At 45.1% G+C, this 17,524-nt stretch overlaps 1 protein-coding gene across 1 annotated transcript in view; it reads right to left on the reverse strand.

The window, feature by feature from the left end:
* The window catches only part of CNGB3 (cyclic nucleotide gated channel subunit beta 3), a 427,114-nt gene that overhangs the window by 258,915 nt on the left and 150,675 nt on the right, over window positions 1–17,524 (reverse strand). Inside the window, exon 4 of the mRNA XM_073631915.1 lies at window positions 1,932–2,054. Within this exon, the coding sequence (XP_073488016.1) occupies window positions 1,932–2,054 (123 nt within the window). The remainder of the gene's footprint in view (window positions 1–1,931; window positions 2,055–17,524) is intronic.

The raw sequence follows: 17,524 nt of genomic DNA on the forward strand, positions 1-17,524 counted from the left end.
TTTTTCTTTCCAATAAAAACCATCACTATAGTGACCCACGTACACTTCCCTGAAGACGTTCATAACGAAACGTATGTCGGAGCGGTACGTGGTCACATGTTCTGTTGTCTTACAACATCCGGATCCTTTGGCTGTCCCCCTGTGCGGGCTGGAACGCACGCCAGCTAGGAGGAAATATGGAGGGTTTTTTCTGACTGCAAAGTTACCCTGACATGCAAGCAGCCCCAGTGCCGGGTAGGCAATCACCAATGTAAGCGGCCACTTGGCTATTTTATTGTTTATACTTTTAATAAATGGTTTTAAGCGATGGAGACTGTTTTTGTTTCCTATATATTCATATCCATATCTTGAATGAGTGTGACGGGAACGATCCATGCCTATAACACCATCCACAGTCCAGCCATCCATGTGAGCAGGCACAATCCTGCGTAAGCGCTAGTGACTCTCTTTTTAACTAAAGGAGTCATTGGTATCTGGTAAGCAGATATCTATTACTTCGAGGTGTATTCCTTTCTTTTCTCTTCTGGTGATGGAAAACCTTTTTCTAACAACAGCAAGACTGTGATAATATTGCAAGATATCACTTCAATCACTTCAATCACTCATTTTATGGGGACAATCAATCACTATTGCTATCATCACTATTGTTATCACTTCAATGTGTAATTTAATGTGAACTGCTATTAATAGTGTTTATTTCCCAATTTTTCTGGTATTGCAAAGATATGTTTATCCAATGCACTTGATTTATATTGTATAGCCGTTAGCGCCCCCTATCTTTCCAATATTCCTTGTCAACAGGTTGTTGATGGGTTTACTATGCACAGGCTGCTTCATACTAATTATATAGCTCTAAAGCAGGGATCTCCAAACCACAGCCCTCCAGCTGTTGCGGAACTCCACGTCCCACGAGGCATTGTAAAACTCTGACATTCACAGACATGACTAGGCATAATGAGAATTGTAGTTTCTGAACAACTGGAGGGCCATAGTTTGGAGACCCCTGCTCTAGAGGAAAATTGCTAAGAACCAATGTGGTTTTCCACAAATATGGCCATAGTTGGGTAAAGAATAAATGTCTGGGGTGCACTTTGTGTGGTTTAAAAGGCCAACTTCCACCATTTTTTCACTTTTTTTGTTTTGGAAAGAATGGGGAACAGTTAAAATATCTCTCAGGTTATTATATTTTAGCACCTCTCTGTGACTGCTTTGGTGAGATTTTCTTCACTTCTTTCCCCTATGACAGCAAGGAACAAAAAGGCACAGACAGCAATAAGAACTCTGGAAGGAGTTCTGACTCTCCCCCTCCCTGCTAAAAATGTTTTTTGTGTTTGCCTCCTTCCTAAAAGAAAGTAATGGCAAATCCCCCCAAAAGAGACATAAACAATAATAACTTGACTGAGATTTTAACCCTTTAATACGTTACAACTAAATCAAAATAAAGTTTTAAGTGGAGTTGGGCTTTAAATATGCGCCAGTCATTGATTTTATGATGTTTGGAGGCATGTGCAGAAAGTCATGGACCTCTGCCAGCTTAAGGATATAGTGCTGGGCAGGTGCTGAAATGTGAGTTCAGCTATCTGTTAAGCTTTCCACCTTTCCAGTACACAAATTAAAATGCTTCATGTTGGATTTTAGCCTATGCCAGTCAAACTTTTGGTGTAAGTCATGCCGTGTCATCAGCTTTGGGTGTCATTAAACACTGCAGTTCAAGTATACTATATAGAATCTTCTGTTTAGAAACAAGCATATAAAAATGTGTCAGTCATTAAATTTGAGAATACTGAACTGAAACTTTCAGTATTCAGTATAAGAACGTTTTATCCTGCACAGACAGTGAGGTACATGCAAAGACTGAAGAAATCAATTCTTATTTTCAAAAAGTATTCCATCTCACAACAAAAAGCAAAATTATAAAAATGTATATATACCTTTTTTTTTGGGTGCCACCTATTTTGAGTTTCTTCTGAGCATGTAGAATTCCCTTCATACAGTTGATAACTAGTGGCATCCTGAAAAGAGTGCTAAGGTTGGCCCTGGGTGCCACCACAGCCCTTAGGAATAAAAATAAAAAGAGAAATAAAAAGAGTATGTAAGATAACTGTCAAAAGAGTCTGTATTTCTCTCACTGGTGCCTAATTGTATACACTATGCAGTCTTGTAGCCCCGTCAGGAACCTGGTAATTCTTTTACATAAAATACATTACTGCTTGTTGATCCTGTCATGATGGAAGTAAATGTCCAAATCATGCTGGAAAAAACACCTCTTGGCCTGTACTATCACTTGGCACATGTTCTTAGCATGTATGCCTATGGCCAATTTATTAAATACCTTCTTCAGCTCTGTGTATACAAAAGAAAATGAGAAGGCTCAAGTCCTTAATGGGGATAGTATTTACATAAATAGTTGTTGGTATTCAAGTAAAACAAACCGCCCCTACTTCAATTACCACCACTGCGCCTCGGACAAAAAATGCTAGCAAAAATAAAGCTGCCACTTTAGAAAATATGAAATGTAAGTGGTGTTTTATCCTTCTAAATAGTGACTAAACGGAAAAAAGGAAAAAAAAGGAAAAAAAAACAGTGGCGCTAACCTGAGACAGAATTGTCCGATTTAGACAACACTGAAAAAAATCTAGTGCATAAATATTATAATAAACAATGAAATCACCCTGTGACAAGTGAAATTCATAAGTAAATAAATCAAACAGAAAGTCCATATATTGATGTACAAAGAGAGTCCTTGACTAGTTGTGTCTTCTTAATTTCTTCCACCACATCAAAGTGTTTAGTGATCCCACTACCTTAAGAAATGCACTCCAAATGCCTACACTTGCGTGCAAGGCTAAAACGCTTTTATAACCACACAGAACGGGTTAAATCGGCAGACCGATATCCAACAGTGTATGTAGAAATCGTTCCACATGTAAAATAATAAAGTGCTCCAATAGCGTAAAACAATATAAACCAGTTTATTGTAAACACTATCACTCTTTAACTTTTCCACTCACATTTTACAAAATCCAAGCCAAAAAAAACAGCTTTAAATCACAGCACGCTAAACAATTGGATCACACAGTGTAGGGATGCGGTCACGGCGGACCCGAGGTATGCTTCAAGCATCACACGTCACTAACTTATTCATGAGAATCCCATGAATAAGTCAGTTTATGATGAAACATGTCGGGGGCGTGGCTGTACGACATTCTTCACCAGTGACGTGTGACGCTTGAAGCCGAACGAGGAAGTGATGATTCGATATAGTGGCCAGGGACTGAGGAGGGGGTGAGAACTGAGACTTAACGCCTGCATACCTCGGGTCCGCCGTGACCGTATCCCTACACTGTGTGATCCAATTGTTTAGTGTGCTGTGATTTGAAGCTTTTTTTGCTGGCTTGGATTTTGTGAAATGTGAGTGGAAAAGTTGAAGAGTGATTGTCTAAATCGGACAATTCTGTCTCAGGTTAGCGCCACTGCTTTTTTTCCTTTTTTTTCCTTTTTTCCTTTTAGTCACTATTTTGAAGGATAAAACACCACTTACATAGTATTTACATAGCCCCAAATGATGGCCAATGGCTGGAAATTGACATGGTCCAGAAACATTTGAACAAAATAAAGGTGAATATAGCACAGGGACCATATGGCTCACACCCAAGGGTCCTCAAAGAACTGAGCTCTGTTTTATCTAAGTCATTGTTTCTAATTTTTAGAGACTCTTTAATGACTGGGATGGTAAGGCCAATGTGGTGCTTATATTTAAAAAGAGATCAAAGTCTTTACCAAGTAACTAAAGACTGGTTAGTTTAACTTCTCTAGTGTGGAAGATATTTGAGAGTTAAATAAAAGACCATATAGACTATGTATAGGATAAGTTCACCTTTGTAAAAAAATAAATAAATGAACATAATTTTGCAAGTAAAAAAAAATGTGCATTTATTTTTATTAGGAGCCTGTAAAGCATTGCACCCAGGATCAGCAGATCGTGGGTGCAATCTCAGGCTCCTGCAGGCTGCCAGTGTAGCTGTCTGCCCATACCTTTACGAGCAGGAAGTTACTGAATGACAGAAAGCACAAATGAACTACCTAGAGCACTCATTAGAATCCTGGTGGTTCAGCAATGGCTGGCAGTAGTTGTAGTTTCCCCATTCACAGAACTCTGTGAATGATTGATGCCGCTAGATGGGCATAGCCTTGTGCAGCCACTTTTTTTTAACACCGTCCCTCCCGGCCTATAGTACAAAGGTGGCCGGGTGGGAGCACTGTTGTTGAGGACATTATATGACATCCTCCCAGAAGGTGCCACGTGGGGGCACGATCTGTCACGGGCTGTGTCCACTGAACATGTGATCGCTGTAACCAATCACAGCAGATCACGTGACAATTGTAAACATTGGGTGGCTTCTTTTCATGTCATCCATTGTATACAATTGTGTTACTAGCTGTGATTGGTCATAGTGAACAAATGGCACAGACAGGCCAATTACAGCCTATCTATACCTAGTGATTAGCTTTGGCCTATCACAGATAAAAACACAAAATACATAGAATGAACCAGTTTCATTCAGTAAAAATGATAGCTTATACCAATGAAATTCATTGGTACAAGCAATCACAAGGGGCAGCACAGTGGTGTAGTGGGTAGCGCTCTTACCTCGCAGCAATAGGGTCGCTGGTTCGAATCCCAACCATGACACTACCTGCCTGGAGTTTGCATGTTCTCCCTGTGCCTGCGTGGGTTTCCTCCAAGTACTCCAGTTTCCTCCCACACTCCAAAAATGCTGTTAGGTTTATTGGCTTCTGTCCAAAAATTGGTCCTGGTGTATGGGTGTGAGTTGGGGACCTTGGATTGCAGACCCCTTGGGGGTGGGGACCGGTGTGTGTGTGTGGAGCGCTGGGTAGATTGATGGTGCTACATGGGTACCTTAAATATATATATAAAAAAAAAAAATAATATAGTGGATGGGCATCTTGATGGGACACAATGTGCACAGATGGGGACAATTGTGGGTGCTCACTCAGGTTGGACTGGTGTCTTTATTCAACCTTACTAACTATGTAACTATGTATGTGTAAAAAAAAAAAAATCCTGATCCCTTCCCCAGAGTAGTACAGTGTTACTATGGTAACACTGTGTTGCTCTGGTCAGAGTGTGTTAGAAAAAAAATTGCTGAATAAAAGAAAAGAAAATGTAATTAAAAAAAAAATGTGAAAAAAATTATACATATATATTTTTTTAACATACTGTCACCAGTCAGTGTCCCTGATCACTGCCATACCAGTTATATGATTATGCTGTACTGCACTAGTGACAGTATGTAAAGTAAAAAAATCAAAAAAATGGTAAAAGAAATTGTGATTTTTTTTTTAATTTCTTCATTTTCCACATAACTGTGACAAAAAATGACATCTTCAAAAAACTTGCCATACCCTTTACCAAATACCTTGGACTGTCTACATTCCAAAAAGGGGACATTTGGAGGTATTTGTGCGGTCATGACATTTTCTGGCCTCAAGTAATGAGATAGGGTGTCAGTCCATCAGGATTGATACATTTTCAGATATACAGTATCTCACAAAAGTGAGTACACCCCTCACATTTTTGTAAATATTTTATTATATCTTTCAAGTGGCAACACTGAAAAAATGACACTTTGCTACAATGTAAAGTAGTGAGTGTACAGCTTGTATAACAGTGTAAATTTGCTGTCCCCTCAAAATAACTCAACACACAGCCATTAATGTCTAAACCGCTGGCAACAAAAGTGAGTACACCCCTAAGTGACAATGTCCAAATTGGGCCAAAAGTGGCAATATTTTATATGGCCACCATTATTTTTCAGTAACAACAAAAATGCTATGCACCATTTATCAACCACCATTTATCTACTTATAGAATTTTATACCCAACATCTGTAATTCCTATTTATTTTTATCATTTTCTATTTTTAAATAATTTTAATTTCACTATTTTACTATCAGTGTCATTATTTCCATTTGTATAGTCTGTCCATTGTATTTTAGCTTTTGGCAGCCCAGTGGTTTGTCTGTTAATTGGCCAATCTTCTCCTTTTTTAGCAGAATATTTAACTTCACCCTTCTCTTTGCCCTGTATCACTTGAAATAGGAGTGTGCATGCTCTGTAAGAGCCTTGTGCATGCTCTGAAACACGTTGTGTTTTCCTACACCCTGGTGATGTCACACGCCTTACAGGCACCGCTCTCCAAGTTGTTTACACCTGGCAGACCCAGCCACCACATAGGATTAGCCGGCTCCCTCCCTTCCTGACTTGCCGCAACTATCGCGGCAGGTTCCCTGCATATACAGGAGTTACTGGAGGCCATCTTGGGTGAACTTTGTCACAAGCACGTCACTTCTTACTGTTATGTAAGTGTTGGATTATTATATTACTGTACATTAAAACTTGCACTCAGAGATGCTTTCCTGTGTTTTTGCTTACCATTACTTTCCAGCACTGCCTTAACCCTCTTGGGCATTGAGTTCAACAGAGCTTCACAGGTTGCCACTTGAGTCCTCTTCTACTCCTTCATGATGACATGGAGCTGGTGGATGTTAGAGACCTTGGGCTCCTGCACCTTCCATTTGAGGATACCCCACAAATGCTCAAAAGGATTTAGGTCTGGAGACATGATTGGCCGGTCCATCACCTTTACCCTTAGCTTCTTTAGCAAGGCAGTGGTCGTCTTGGAGGTGTGTTTGGGGTCATTATCATGTTGAAATACTGCCCTACAGCCCAGTCTCCAAAGGGAGGGGATCATGCTCTGCTTCAGTATGTCACATTACATGTTGGCATTCAAGATTCCCTCAATGAACTGTAGCTCCCCAGTGCCGGCAGCACTCATGCAGCCCCAGACCATGACACTCCCACCACCATGCTTGACTGTAGGCAAGACACACTTGTCTTTCGACTCCTAACCTAGTTGCCGCCACACATTCTTGACACCATCTGAAACAAATAAGTTTAGCTTGGTCTCATCAGACCACAGGACATGGTTCCAGTAATCCATGTCCTTAGTCTGCTTGTCTTCAGCAAACTGTTTGCAGGCTTTCTTGTGCATCATCTTTAGAAGAGGCTTCCTTCTGGGACGACAGCCATGCAGACCAATTTAATGCAGTGTGCGGCGTATGGTCTGAGCACTGACAGGCTGACCCCCAACCCCTTCGACCTCTGCAGCAATGCTGGCAACACTCATGTGTGTATTTTCCAAAGACAATCTCTGGATATGACACTGAGCACATGCACTCAACTTCTTTGGTTGACCATGGCGAGGCCTGTTCTGAGAGGAACCTGTCCTGCTGTATGGTCTTGGCCACCGTGCTGCGGCTCAGTTTCAGGGTCTTGGCAATCTTCTTATAGCCTAGACCATCTTTATGTAGAGTAACAATTCTTTTGTTCAGATCCTGAGAGAGTTCTTTGCCATGAGGTGTCATGTTGAACTTCCAGTGACCAGTATGAGAGAGTGAGAGCGATAACAAAAAAATTAACACACCTGCTCCCCACTCACACCTGAGACCTTGTAACACTAATGAGTCACGTGACAACAGGGAGGGAAAATGGCTAATTGGGCCCAATTTGGACATTTTCACTTAGGGGTGTACTCACTTTTGTTGCGAGCAGTTTAGACATTAATAGCTGTGTGTTGAGTTATTTTGAAGGGGCAGCAAATTTACACTGTTATACAAGCTGTACACTCACTACTTTACATTGTAGCAAAGTGTCATTTCTTCAGTGTTGACACATGAAAAGGTATAATAAAATATTTACAAAAATGTCAGGGGTGTACTCATTTTTGTGAGATACTGTATATACCATAATTTGTGGACTCTATAACTTTCCTACAGACTTAATTATAAACAGTGATTTGGGATATTTTCACCAAAGAAACGTAGCAAAATACAGTCTGACTTAAAGTTATGAAGAAAAATTATTTATTTGCAAACTGTTATAACAGAAACAAAGAAACGTTATTTTTTCAGGATTTTTGGTATTTTTAGCAAAAAATAAAAAACCCAGTGGTAATTAAAATTTCTTATGGGTACAATGTTGCATGAGCGTGCAATTGTCATGACCTGTGAAGGACTAACTTCAGTCCTAGAAGTTACCCCTTAACCATTACCCTCTAATACCTCCCACAAATGACGCGACAAGGTGGTGGAGTAAATGGCCTTGTCGGCCTTTTATTAATAAAATATAAAACCAATAAATAACATTTTTTATAAATAACTTTTAAATAACTTTTAAATAACTTCACGGAATTATTGGAGTCTAGGAGGGGAATCCACCCACAGGTCACTGCATATGAACACTTAAACTTTTTAAGGCCTCCAGTCGCTAACCCCAGACTGTGAGACAGTACCCAACCTTCTCAGTGACCAAACTTTTCCCCTTCCTGGTTAACCCCTCGTAACCGGAAGGTACATAAAACAGCCCATATTATATATGGGTACCAACCGTGTAAACTCTAAACAGCCCATATTATATATGGGTACCAACCGTGTAAACTCTCCATACCATCAATCTCCTCCTCCTCACAGACCCAAACCACTGCCACCGCTCACAAGGGGTAAAACCTTACCCTTGCGAGCACCTCCACACCCTCAAAGCTCGCTGTACCCCCTCCTGCAAACCAAGCGCCCAAAGATCAGTGCCCACCTCATTAAGATGCACCCCATCACTTCTAAGGTACCTCCAGGTATCCACCTCCAACTCCCTATGCCGTATGGTCACTCCCCCATTCCTCAAAACAAACTTGCTGACCTCCTTATTTACCTTCACACGGGCCCTGTCAACCTTTTTATCGGACAAAGCCCAGCGCCATGACCTTCTACCCACCATGTCCGACCATACTATCACCATCCCAGGGAAAGCCGCCTGTAAACGTAGAACATCACATTTTATGTCACGTATGAGGTCCCTCATGGACCTGACCCCCATGTCATTGCCCCCCACGTGTAAAACTAAAACATCCGGGGCCCTGTCCCACCGAGCAAACTTGTGGACCTCTGACCTTACCCTGTTCCACATCATCCCTGACAACCCAATCCACCTTACCCGTGCTTCCTGCCTTGGGATACCCAGCTGCCTACCATTCGGCCGAACGTCGGCCCGCTTGGCACCCCAGAACACGAATGAGTGGCCCAATATCCAAACCAGGGGCATCGAGTCACCTGTAAAGTAAGGTTACCAGGACACAACAATAAATCACCAAAAACTTTAACCAGACCCCCCAAAACTACAGAAGAAACACCCCCCTTTTTCTCAACAAGCCTATAATAAATGCGGGCGGATGTAAAGCTTAAACCTATCTGAGTCCCACCTACCAATACGCTTAACTGCCTCAGAACCCAGGCCCGCCCTGGCCGCTTCAGTAGCAGCCCCAATACGAAAGGAATGGGACGAGTATCTATTGTGGTCATACCCGGCTGCCGATAAACACCTTTTGAACACGGCAACAAACTGGAATTTTGACAAAGAGGATCTGTCCGCATGTATCAGAAATGAGCCCGGGCAACGCGGGCGCAAATCACAAAATTTCTTCACCGCTGCTACCGGACAAATCTGGGATCCCGCGATCCGGAACACCTCCAGTTGTACTCCCTTCCCTGCCTGATCTGTTTTTGACCGTTTTATGTAAATCCTAACCGATTCCTGTGTACACACCAAATCATCCCATTGCAGTCCCCCATTTGCTCGTTTGGACGGGCTGACCAGTTCGCCCACCCGTAGCGCCCCAAAAAACGCTAAAGCAAAAGCCGCGCAAAAAAGTGCGCTTTCAAAACTAGAATTACAAATGCCTTCTATCTGGCTAAATAGCCCGTGTAACATTTCAAACGACACAGGTCGTCGCCCATCCCTGCTCTTATGACCTTTTCTGTAACCTTTCAAAGCCTGCCTAACCCAAAAATCCTTTGAATGGTCCCGCAACCCCTGCAACTTAAAGAGAAAGGCCAAACCCGCCATTTTTTTATCGATAGCGGCTGCCGAGATGCCCCGCTCGAAACCTAAATTGAGAAAGTATAGCATCGCCTGAGGTATCTCCCGGCTCACAGGGTCGATGTTTAAACTTTTTAAGCATGCCAACCATTCTTGCCATACCTTAGAGTAAGCGTCCCAAGTGACCTTACTCACGGAGTTTTGGATCCACCTGGCCGCGCTCCCAAGGCAACGGTCCATATCCAGTCCGGGCAGGTAACCCCTTGCTGCTCCGCGTCTGGTGCCAGTTCCCGAAACCTGTCCCACTGAAAACGAGACAGTGCATCAGCTACGGTGTTGTCCACTCCAGGTAAGTGTACAGCGTAGATGAAAACATTCATTTTCAAACAGCGCAACACTAAATGCCTCAGCAACCTGACCACTGGCAAGGACTTGGCAGACAAACGATTAATCACCTGAACCACGCCTAGGTTGTCACAGTTCAGCCGCACCTTCAAATTCCTAAAAGACTCTCCCCATATTTCCATTGCCACCACAATTGGAAACAATTCCAGCAGGACCAGGTTCTTCAAGAACCCTGCCTCCACCCAAGTTGTTGGCCAACGGGCGGCGCTCCAAGTTCTTTGGAAAATTGCCCCATAGCCCGTAGAACCTGCCGCATCAGTAAATAGTTCGAGGTCCCAGTTACTGATGGGACCTGACATCCACAAGGCCCGCCCGTTAAAGGAGTCTAAGAACTCGTGCCATACCCCTAAGTCCTCTCTGTGCTCCCTGTTGAGCGTCACAAAGTGAGTGGGGGCGGAGACCCCTGCAGTCGCTGCCGACAACCGTCGGCAGAACACCCTGCCCATTGGCATTATTCGGCAAGCAAAATTCAGCTTGCCCAATAATGATTGCAGCTGTCGCAATTGCACCTTACGCTTGCCAATGGTCCCACGTACTTCCGCCTTAAGATTTTCCAGCTTGTCCACCGGTAGCCGACACTCCATCCCCATGGAGTCTATCTCAATACCCAGAAAAACAATGGTGGACGTAGGGCCCTCCGTCTTTTCTGGTGCTAACGCGACGCCAAAACGGTCTGCTATGTGCTGCAAAGTCCCTAATAGGACCGCACAAACGTTGGAACCCGCTGGGCCAACACAAAGGAAATCGTCCAGGTAATGGATTACCGATTGGATCCCCGACACGTCCCTGACCACCCATTCGAGAAATGAACTGAATTTCTCGAAAAAGGCGCATGAGATAGAACATCCCATTGGAAGGCAGCGATCCACGTAGAACGCGCCATTCCATGTGCACCCAAGCAAGTGAAAACTATCCGGATGAACCGGCAAAAGCCTGAAAGCAGACTCAATATCTGCCTTTGCCAGCAGCGCCCCCCGCCCGTAGCGCCGCACCCATGATACTGCAGCATCAAAGGAAGTGTACGTCACCGCACACATTTCCGGCGCAATTGCATCGTTGACCGACGCACCCTTCGGAAAGGAAAGGTGGTGGATCAACCGGAATTTGTTGGGCTCCTTCTTAGGAACTACCCCCAACGGAGAAACCACCAATCCCGGCAGGGGTGCAGAGGTAAAAGGGCCCGCCATGCGCCCCAAATGTACCTCTTTTCCCAATTTTTCGGCAACCACCGATGGGTGCAGGAGAGCCGACCGTAAATTCTTTGCTAAGGGGGGCGCCGCCTCCAAGGAAGCTGGTATTTTAAAACCGCTCTCAAAACCCGAGTCTAATAACCGTGCTGCCTCCCGGTCGGGATATCTACTGAGAAAAGGACGCATCCTTTCCACCCGTACTGGGGTCTTCCCTTTTGTTCGAAGGCTCTCCTCCACGACCTTTTCCCCTTCTAAAGCATTTGGACAGGGCATGGGATCCCCCGCAACCCGAGCACGTGTGCTTGAACCGGCAGGTTGCACCAAACTTACAGGTGCACACATTGAACTGCCAGCAGAAGCCCCATTTTTTGTCGGTCGGCTGTCCTGGAGCTGCGCTACCTCCGACCCCTGCATGAAAAAACTGGTTCGGAGCCCGCGCCGCCGTCATAAGCTTCATCCACAGGCTGATGTCCTTATGATCCCAGCGTAGTGACGGTCGGACGGCCATCCGTTGTCTAAACTGTTCATCGTACCGCAGCCACGCCACTCCGCCGTACGTCCGATGAGCCTCGCTAATGGCGTCCAAGTACACAAACAAGGCCGAGCAGTGCTCGGGAGCCTTCTCCCCCACCACACTCGCCAGGATAGCGAACGCTTGCAACCAATTGGAAAAGGTACGCGGAATCAGCCGATACCTGCGTTTTTCCTCATCCTCTTTTTTGCGTTCTTCTGGCTTCAATCTATCCAGATTGAATTTTTCTAAGGGCAACAACGTGAATATCTCCACATATTCCCCTTTCCAAATTTTTTCTTTTACCTCTGCTTTAAGATGTGCACCCAATGGGCCTTCAAAGCAAACGTACACTTCACTTTTCGCTGCATCCGCCAATCTGACGGACTCGGCTTTCTTATCTCCAGGTTTACCCTGGCTGTTCGTGGCGGAATCGCCACTTGACGTCCCAGGCGACTCAACGATCGCCGACCCTGCGGCCGCTGACTCCGCACTTCCACCCACCATGACCGCCGGTACTGGCGTACTTACCCCAGCCGTCTCCTTTTCTGGGGTTGTGACCCACGCCCGCGCCGGTGACGCTCCGTCCCCCGTGGGTGGATCAAAACGCTGCACTAAATCCCGCAAACCAGCCAACAAATCCTGCAAGCCCTTACTACTCGCCCTCTCACTTGCCTCCCTAGGATGTGTAGCCGGTGACCTAACCCCACTCACCCCCCCGGAACCAGCCCCCCCAGAGGGAGCCCCTTTTCTACCCTGTTCTAACAATTGTTCTAATAAAGAAGAAATGGAAACATTAGATCTGCACTCACCAGGCTGCACAGGACTGGGCCGATCAGCCGCCCTTCCGGAATCCACCGCCGACGCTTGTCCCTGGTCCTCGTCTCTCTCTGACCCGGACAGTTCACCTTCCGACCTGTCGCTGACTTCCTCCTGGCGAACGACCGGTGCCTGCACGCCAGAGGTTCCCGCTCTGGCTGCCGGGGGTCTCCGCTGTTGCTCTCTCCCTGCACGCTGCGCCGCAACACCGGACCCGCGTCCTGGCCTTGTAGACGGACTTCTGTTCCTCTGACTATGCTGGGCCTCCGCTGTTCTCCTTTCACCTCTGTTCACCACCGACACTGTGCTTCTCAAGGTTCCACCTCTGGCTGGCGTAGGGCTGCTGGCCGCCTGGACCCCCTGACCAGCCCCCCGATCGACTGCCGATGATCGACGGTCCGACTGACCGCTTGCTGACCCCAGCGACTCTCCATCTGGTTGTTCCTGTCGCCTGCGACGCGCTGAGGGGGGGGGGGGACCGAGGGTTGCGCTGGTCTCCCCCATCCCTGCACTTCTTCCTCTGCGCTGTGAACGCTGTACCTCTCCCATGCTGGCTCCCCGAGCTTGCTGAGCACTGGGGGGGGTGGCTGATTCGGTCTGCCTCTGTGCTGGTCCCTGGGCCTCTGACTCACAGGAGAAGAGTCAGGGCTGAAGCGCTGTGGCGGCCTGGAACGGCGCCCACGTGGAGTCTCCTGGCCCCCCCCGCTCGGTGCCGCTCTGTCCTCCTGTATTATGGCTGCGACCTGAGCCTGCAGCCAGTCTGCCCCCTGAGTTGCGGCCACCGCTCTGAGCTGTTCGAGCAGAGCCGCCGCCGTTACTTCAGCCATGACAGTGGATTTTTTTTTTTTTTTTTTTTAGAGCAGTGTGAGAGCGTGTCGAATCTTCCTCCCCGGCGCTCTCCACTGACGTCACATCCCCCCTTCTCCTCTCTACATTTCCTTCTGCCTCCTCCTCTGCACCAGCCCCTCCCTTATCCTTAAAGGGGAAAGCGACCAGCGTAAACAGCCTGACTGTGCAGTCCACACAAGTCATGCTGTCCCTGCGCTGATCCCCTGCTCCTCTCTGCTCCGGGACCTTCTTTCAAAGTGTGACAGTGCTGAAAGGTGAAAATTGGCCTGGGCAGGAAGCGGGTAAAAGTATCTGGTATTAAAGTGGTTAAAATACCCTGTCACAAAGGAACTTTGAACAGGTGCTGGGGCTGCTGCATCAGTAACATGTTACATGGTACACCCTGAATACGGGTGTATCATGTAACATGTTATAGAAGGTGAACGTATCCTTTAATTGGGCATTTATGTGGCAAATGAGGTTTAATGTTGATGAATGTAAAGTTATGCACTTGAAGGCTAAAATCATGTATGCATTTTACATACTAGGAGGAAAACAACTGGGGGAGTCATCTGGGTAGATCATAAACTTAACAATAGCATCAGGCCCGGATTTACTCCCTTTGCCACCCCAAGGCCGGGTCCTTCAATGCCGCCCCCCCACACACACACCACCATTCACGTCTTTTATCGATGACTGCTACAATAGATCAATTAAAAACATATCTCCAAACACGAGAACTCTGAAAATAAATGGCTTTAATTGTACAGACTGAAAATACTCTGTAATGCAGAAAATGCCTTTTAAAGATTATAGCAGTAAGAAAATCCCTACAATTTTTGCAGCCGATTGTCTTATTTGATGCATTTCTGAACTCAAACTGTAAGTTACTACAATAAATTGTTTTTATTATCATTACGGGCTTCACTATGGGTCACTTATTTCTCTCCATGGGTATTTGCTGACTACATATTTGAAAGTCCCACTTCTGATGCAATTTCTGGGAGATGTTCATCTGTGGAGAAAGCCATCTGGATGTTGTTGTCTCTATTGATGAGGGGTTCCAGAGAGTTGAATTTGCTGGATGTTACTGAGAGTATCTATATATGCCTACTTTTTACAGCCATCTGGTAAGCAGACTACATTATCACGTGGTGTCGAGTGCTCCTTCATATCTGCACTATACCTAGTGATTGGATTTCCCCTACTCTTCAGACCTTCCTTAGACTGTTTTTTTTTATTAGTTACTGATTTTAGCGCCGCATTACACACACTTTTGGATTTTTATGTTCGGTTATCAACAAACTTTGCTGGCTGCTTGCTTTCGTATATTGATTAGCGCAGATTTTTCCTTCTGAAAGAACGTGTTTACCCTGAAATGGTCTATAGCATTTAACTGTACGTTTCCTTCTTGACTTACAACAAATGGAAATTTTTTTTTCTAGCTCTAGCGGTTTTGAAATGGTCAAGGCCAGAGAGTTCTTTGACTTCTGATTCAAACCTTTCAAACTCATTTCTATAGCTTTGCATGAGGTGGAGAAGTGCCCCATAGAGCTTCACAACTGCTGAAATGTCTACATCTGCACTCTACAATCGTTTGTTTGTTGCATTAAAAGGTTCCAAAATGCTGTTCCAAAATACTGTCATGAAGGCGGTCTCCAGACAATTCAGACTTCTTAGAAGTGCTGCAGCCTCACTTCTTGTCACTGGCCTTTGAGAGTCATCATCCTCTATTGCTTCCAGGGCTTCAATAATTTCTGTCCATGATTTCCTCAGAGTACGACATGCATCACTGCGTGCTGACCATCTTGTGACAGACAGATTTTTAACCATGGACTTGGCATTTAAATGAGACGTTAAGACTTCCCACCTGCTAGTAGAGCCAGAAAAAAATTATACAGCTGTTGGATGACTCCAAAGAATGATACTGCTTCTACGCAGCTTTCTGCAGCACATGTTCCTACAAGGTTCAGGGAATGTGCAGAGCATGGTATATACAGTCAGGTCCATAAATATTGGGATATCGACACAATTCTAATCTTTTTGGCTCTATACACCATCACAATGGATTTGAAATGAAACGAACAAGATGTGCTTTAACTGCAGACTTTCAGCTTTAATTTGAGGGTATTTACATCCAAATCAGGTGAACGGTGTAGGAATTACAACAGTTTGTATATGTGCCTCCCACTTTTTAAGGGACCAAAAATAATGGGACAGATTAACAATCATCCATCAAACTTTCACATTTTAATACTTGGTTGCAAATCCTGTGCAGTCAATTACAACCTGAAGTCTGGAATGCATAGACATCACCAGACGCTGGGTTTCATCCCTGGTAATGCTCTGCCAGGACTCTACTGCAACTGTCTTCAGTTCCTGCTTGTTCTTGGGGCATTTTCCCTTCAGTTTTGTCTTCAGCAAGTGAAATGCATGCTCAATCAGTTTCAGGCCAGGTGATTGACTTGGCCATTGCATAACATCCCACTTCTTTCCCTTAAGAAACTCTTTGGTTGCTTTCGCAGTATGCTTCGAGCCAGTGTCCATCTGCACTGTGAAGCTACGTCCAATGAGTTCTGAAGCATTTTGCTTAATATGAGCAGATAATATTGCCGAAACACTTCAGAATTCCCCCTGCTGCTTTTGTCAGCAGTCACATCATCAATAAATACAAGAGAACCAGTTCCATTGGCAGCCATACATGCCCACGCCATGACACTACCACCACCATGCTTCACTGATGAGGTGGTATGCTTTGGATCATGAGCAGTCTCTTTCCCTCTCCATACTCTTCTCTTCCCATCACTCTGGTACAAGTTGATCTTGGTCTCATCTGTCCAAAACTGTGAATGCTTTTTTAGACGTTGTTTGGCAAACTCTAATCCGGCCTTCCTGTTTTTGAGGCTCACCAATGGTTTACATCTTGTGGTGAACCCTCTGTATTCACTCTGATGAAGTCTTCTCTTGATTGTTGACTTTGACACACACACCTACTTCCTGGAGAGTGTTCTTGATCTGGCCAACTGTTGTGAAAGGTGTTTTCTTCACCAGGGAAAGAATTTTTCCGTCATCCACCACAGTTGTTTTCCATGGTCTTTCAGATCTTTTGGTGTTGCTGAGCTCACCGGTGTGTTCTTTCTTTTTAAGGATGTTCCAAACAGTCATACATATATGGCTGTGTGTGTGAAAGTGCCAGGTAATCAGCAGTATACAGTATAACTTCACAGGAAAACGAAGATGCTTTCACTAACCTACTAGATTCCAGGTTGTTGCCCCTACCATGTGTATGTATGAATGTGAGTTAGGGACTTTCGATTGTAGGCTCCTTGAGGGCAGGGTCTGATGTGAATGTACAATGCAGGGCTAAAAATGCCAAGTCCTGAGCCACTAGCCAGGCCTTAAGAGTTACTCATCACCACTTGGCCCACCCAAACCCTACCCTACCCTGCCCCGCCCCTCCCCTAAACATACCTCACACCTAAACATATCTCATGAAATGACACTGTTAAATGTTTTATGGAGAATTAAGTTCCAAAAATAAATATCAACAACAACTTTAACAATATCAACATAAAGCATATCAGTACCCATCAGTGCAGCCTCATCAGTGCCCATCAGTACAGCCTCATCAGGGGCCACCAGTGCAGCCTATCAGTGCCCATCAGTGCAGCCTATCAGTGCAGCATATCAGTGCAGCCCTATCAGTGCAGCTTAAGATTTCCACCTCATCTGTGCCTAACAGTGCAGCCTTATCAATGCCCATCAGTGCAGTCTGATCAGGGGCCATCAGTGCGTCCTCATCAGCCTCATCAGTGCTGC

This window comes from Aquarana catesbeiana, linkage group LG05, assembly GCF_042186555.1.
Source record: "Aquarana catesbeiana isolate 2022-GZ linkage group LG05, ASM4218655v1, whole genome shotgun sequence".
Classification (NCBI taxonomy): Eukaryota; Metazoa; Chordata; class Amphibia; order Anura; family Ranidae; genus Aquarana; species Aquarana catesbeiana.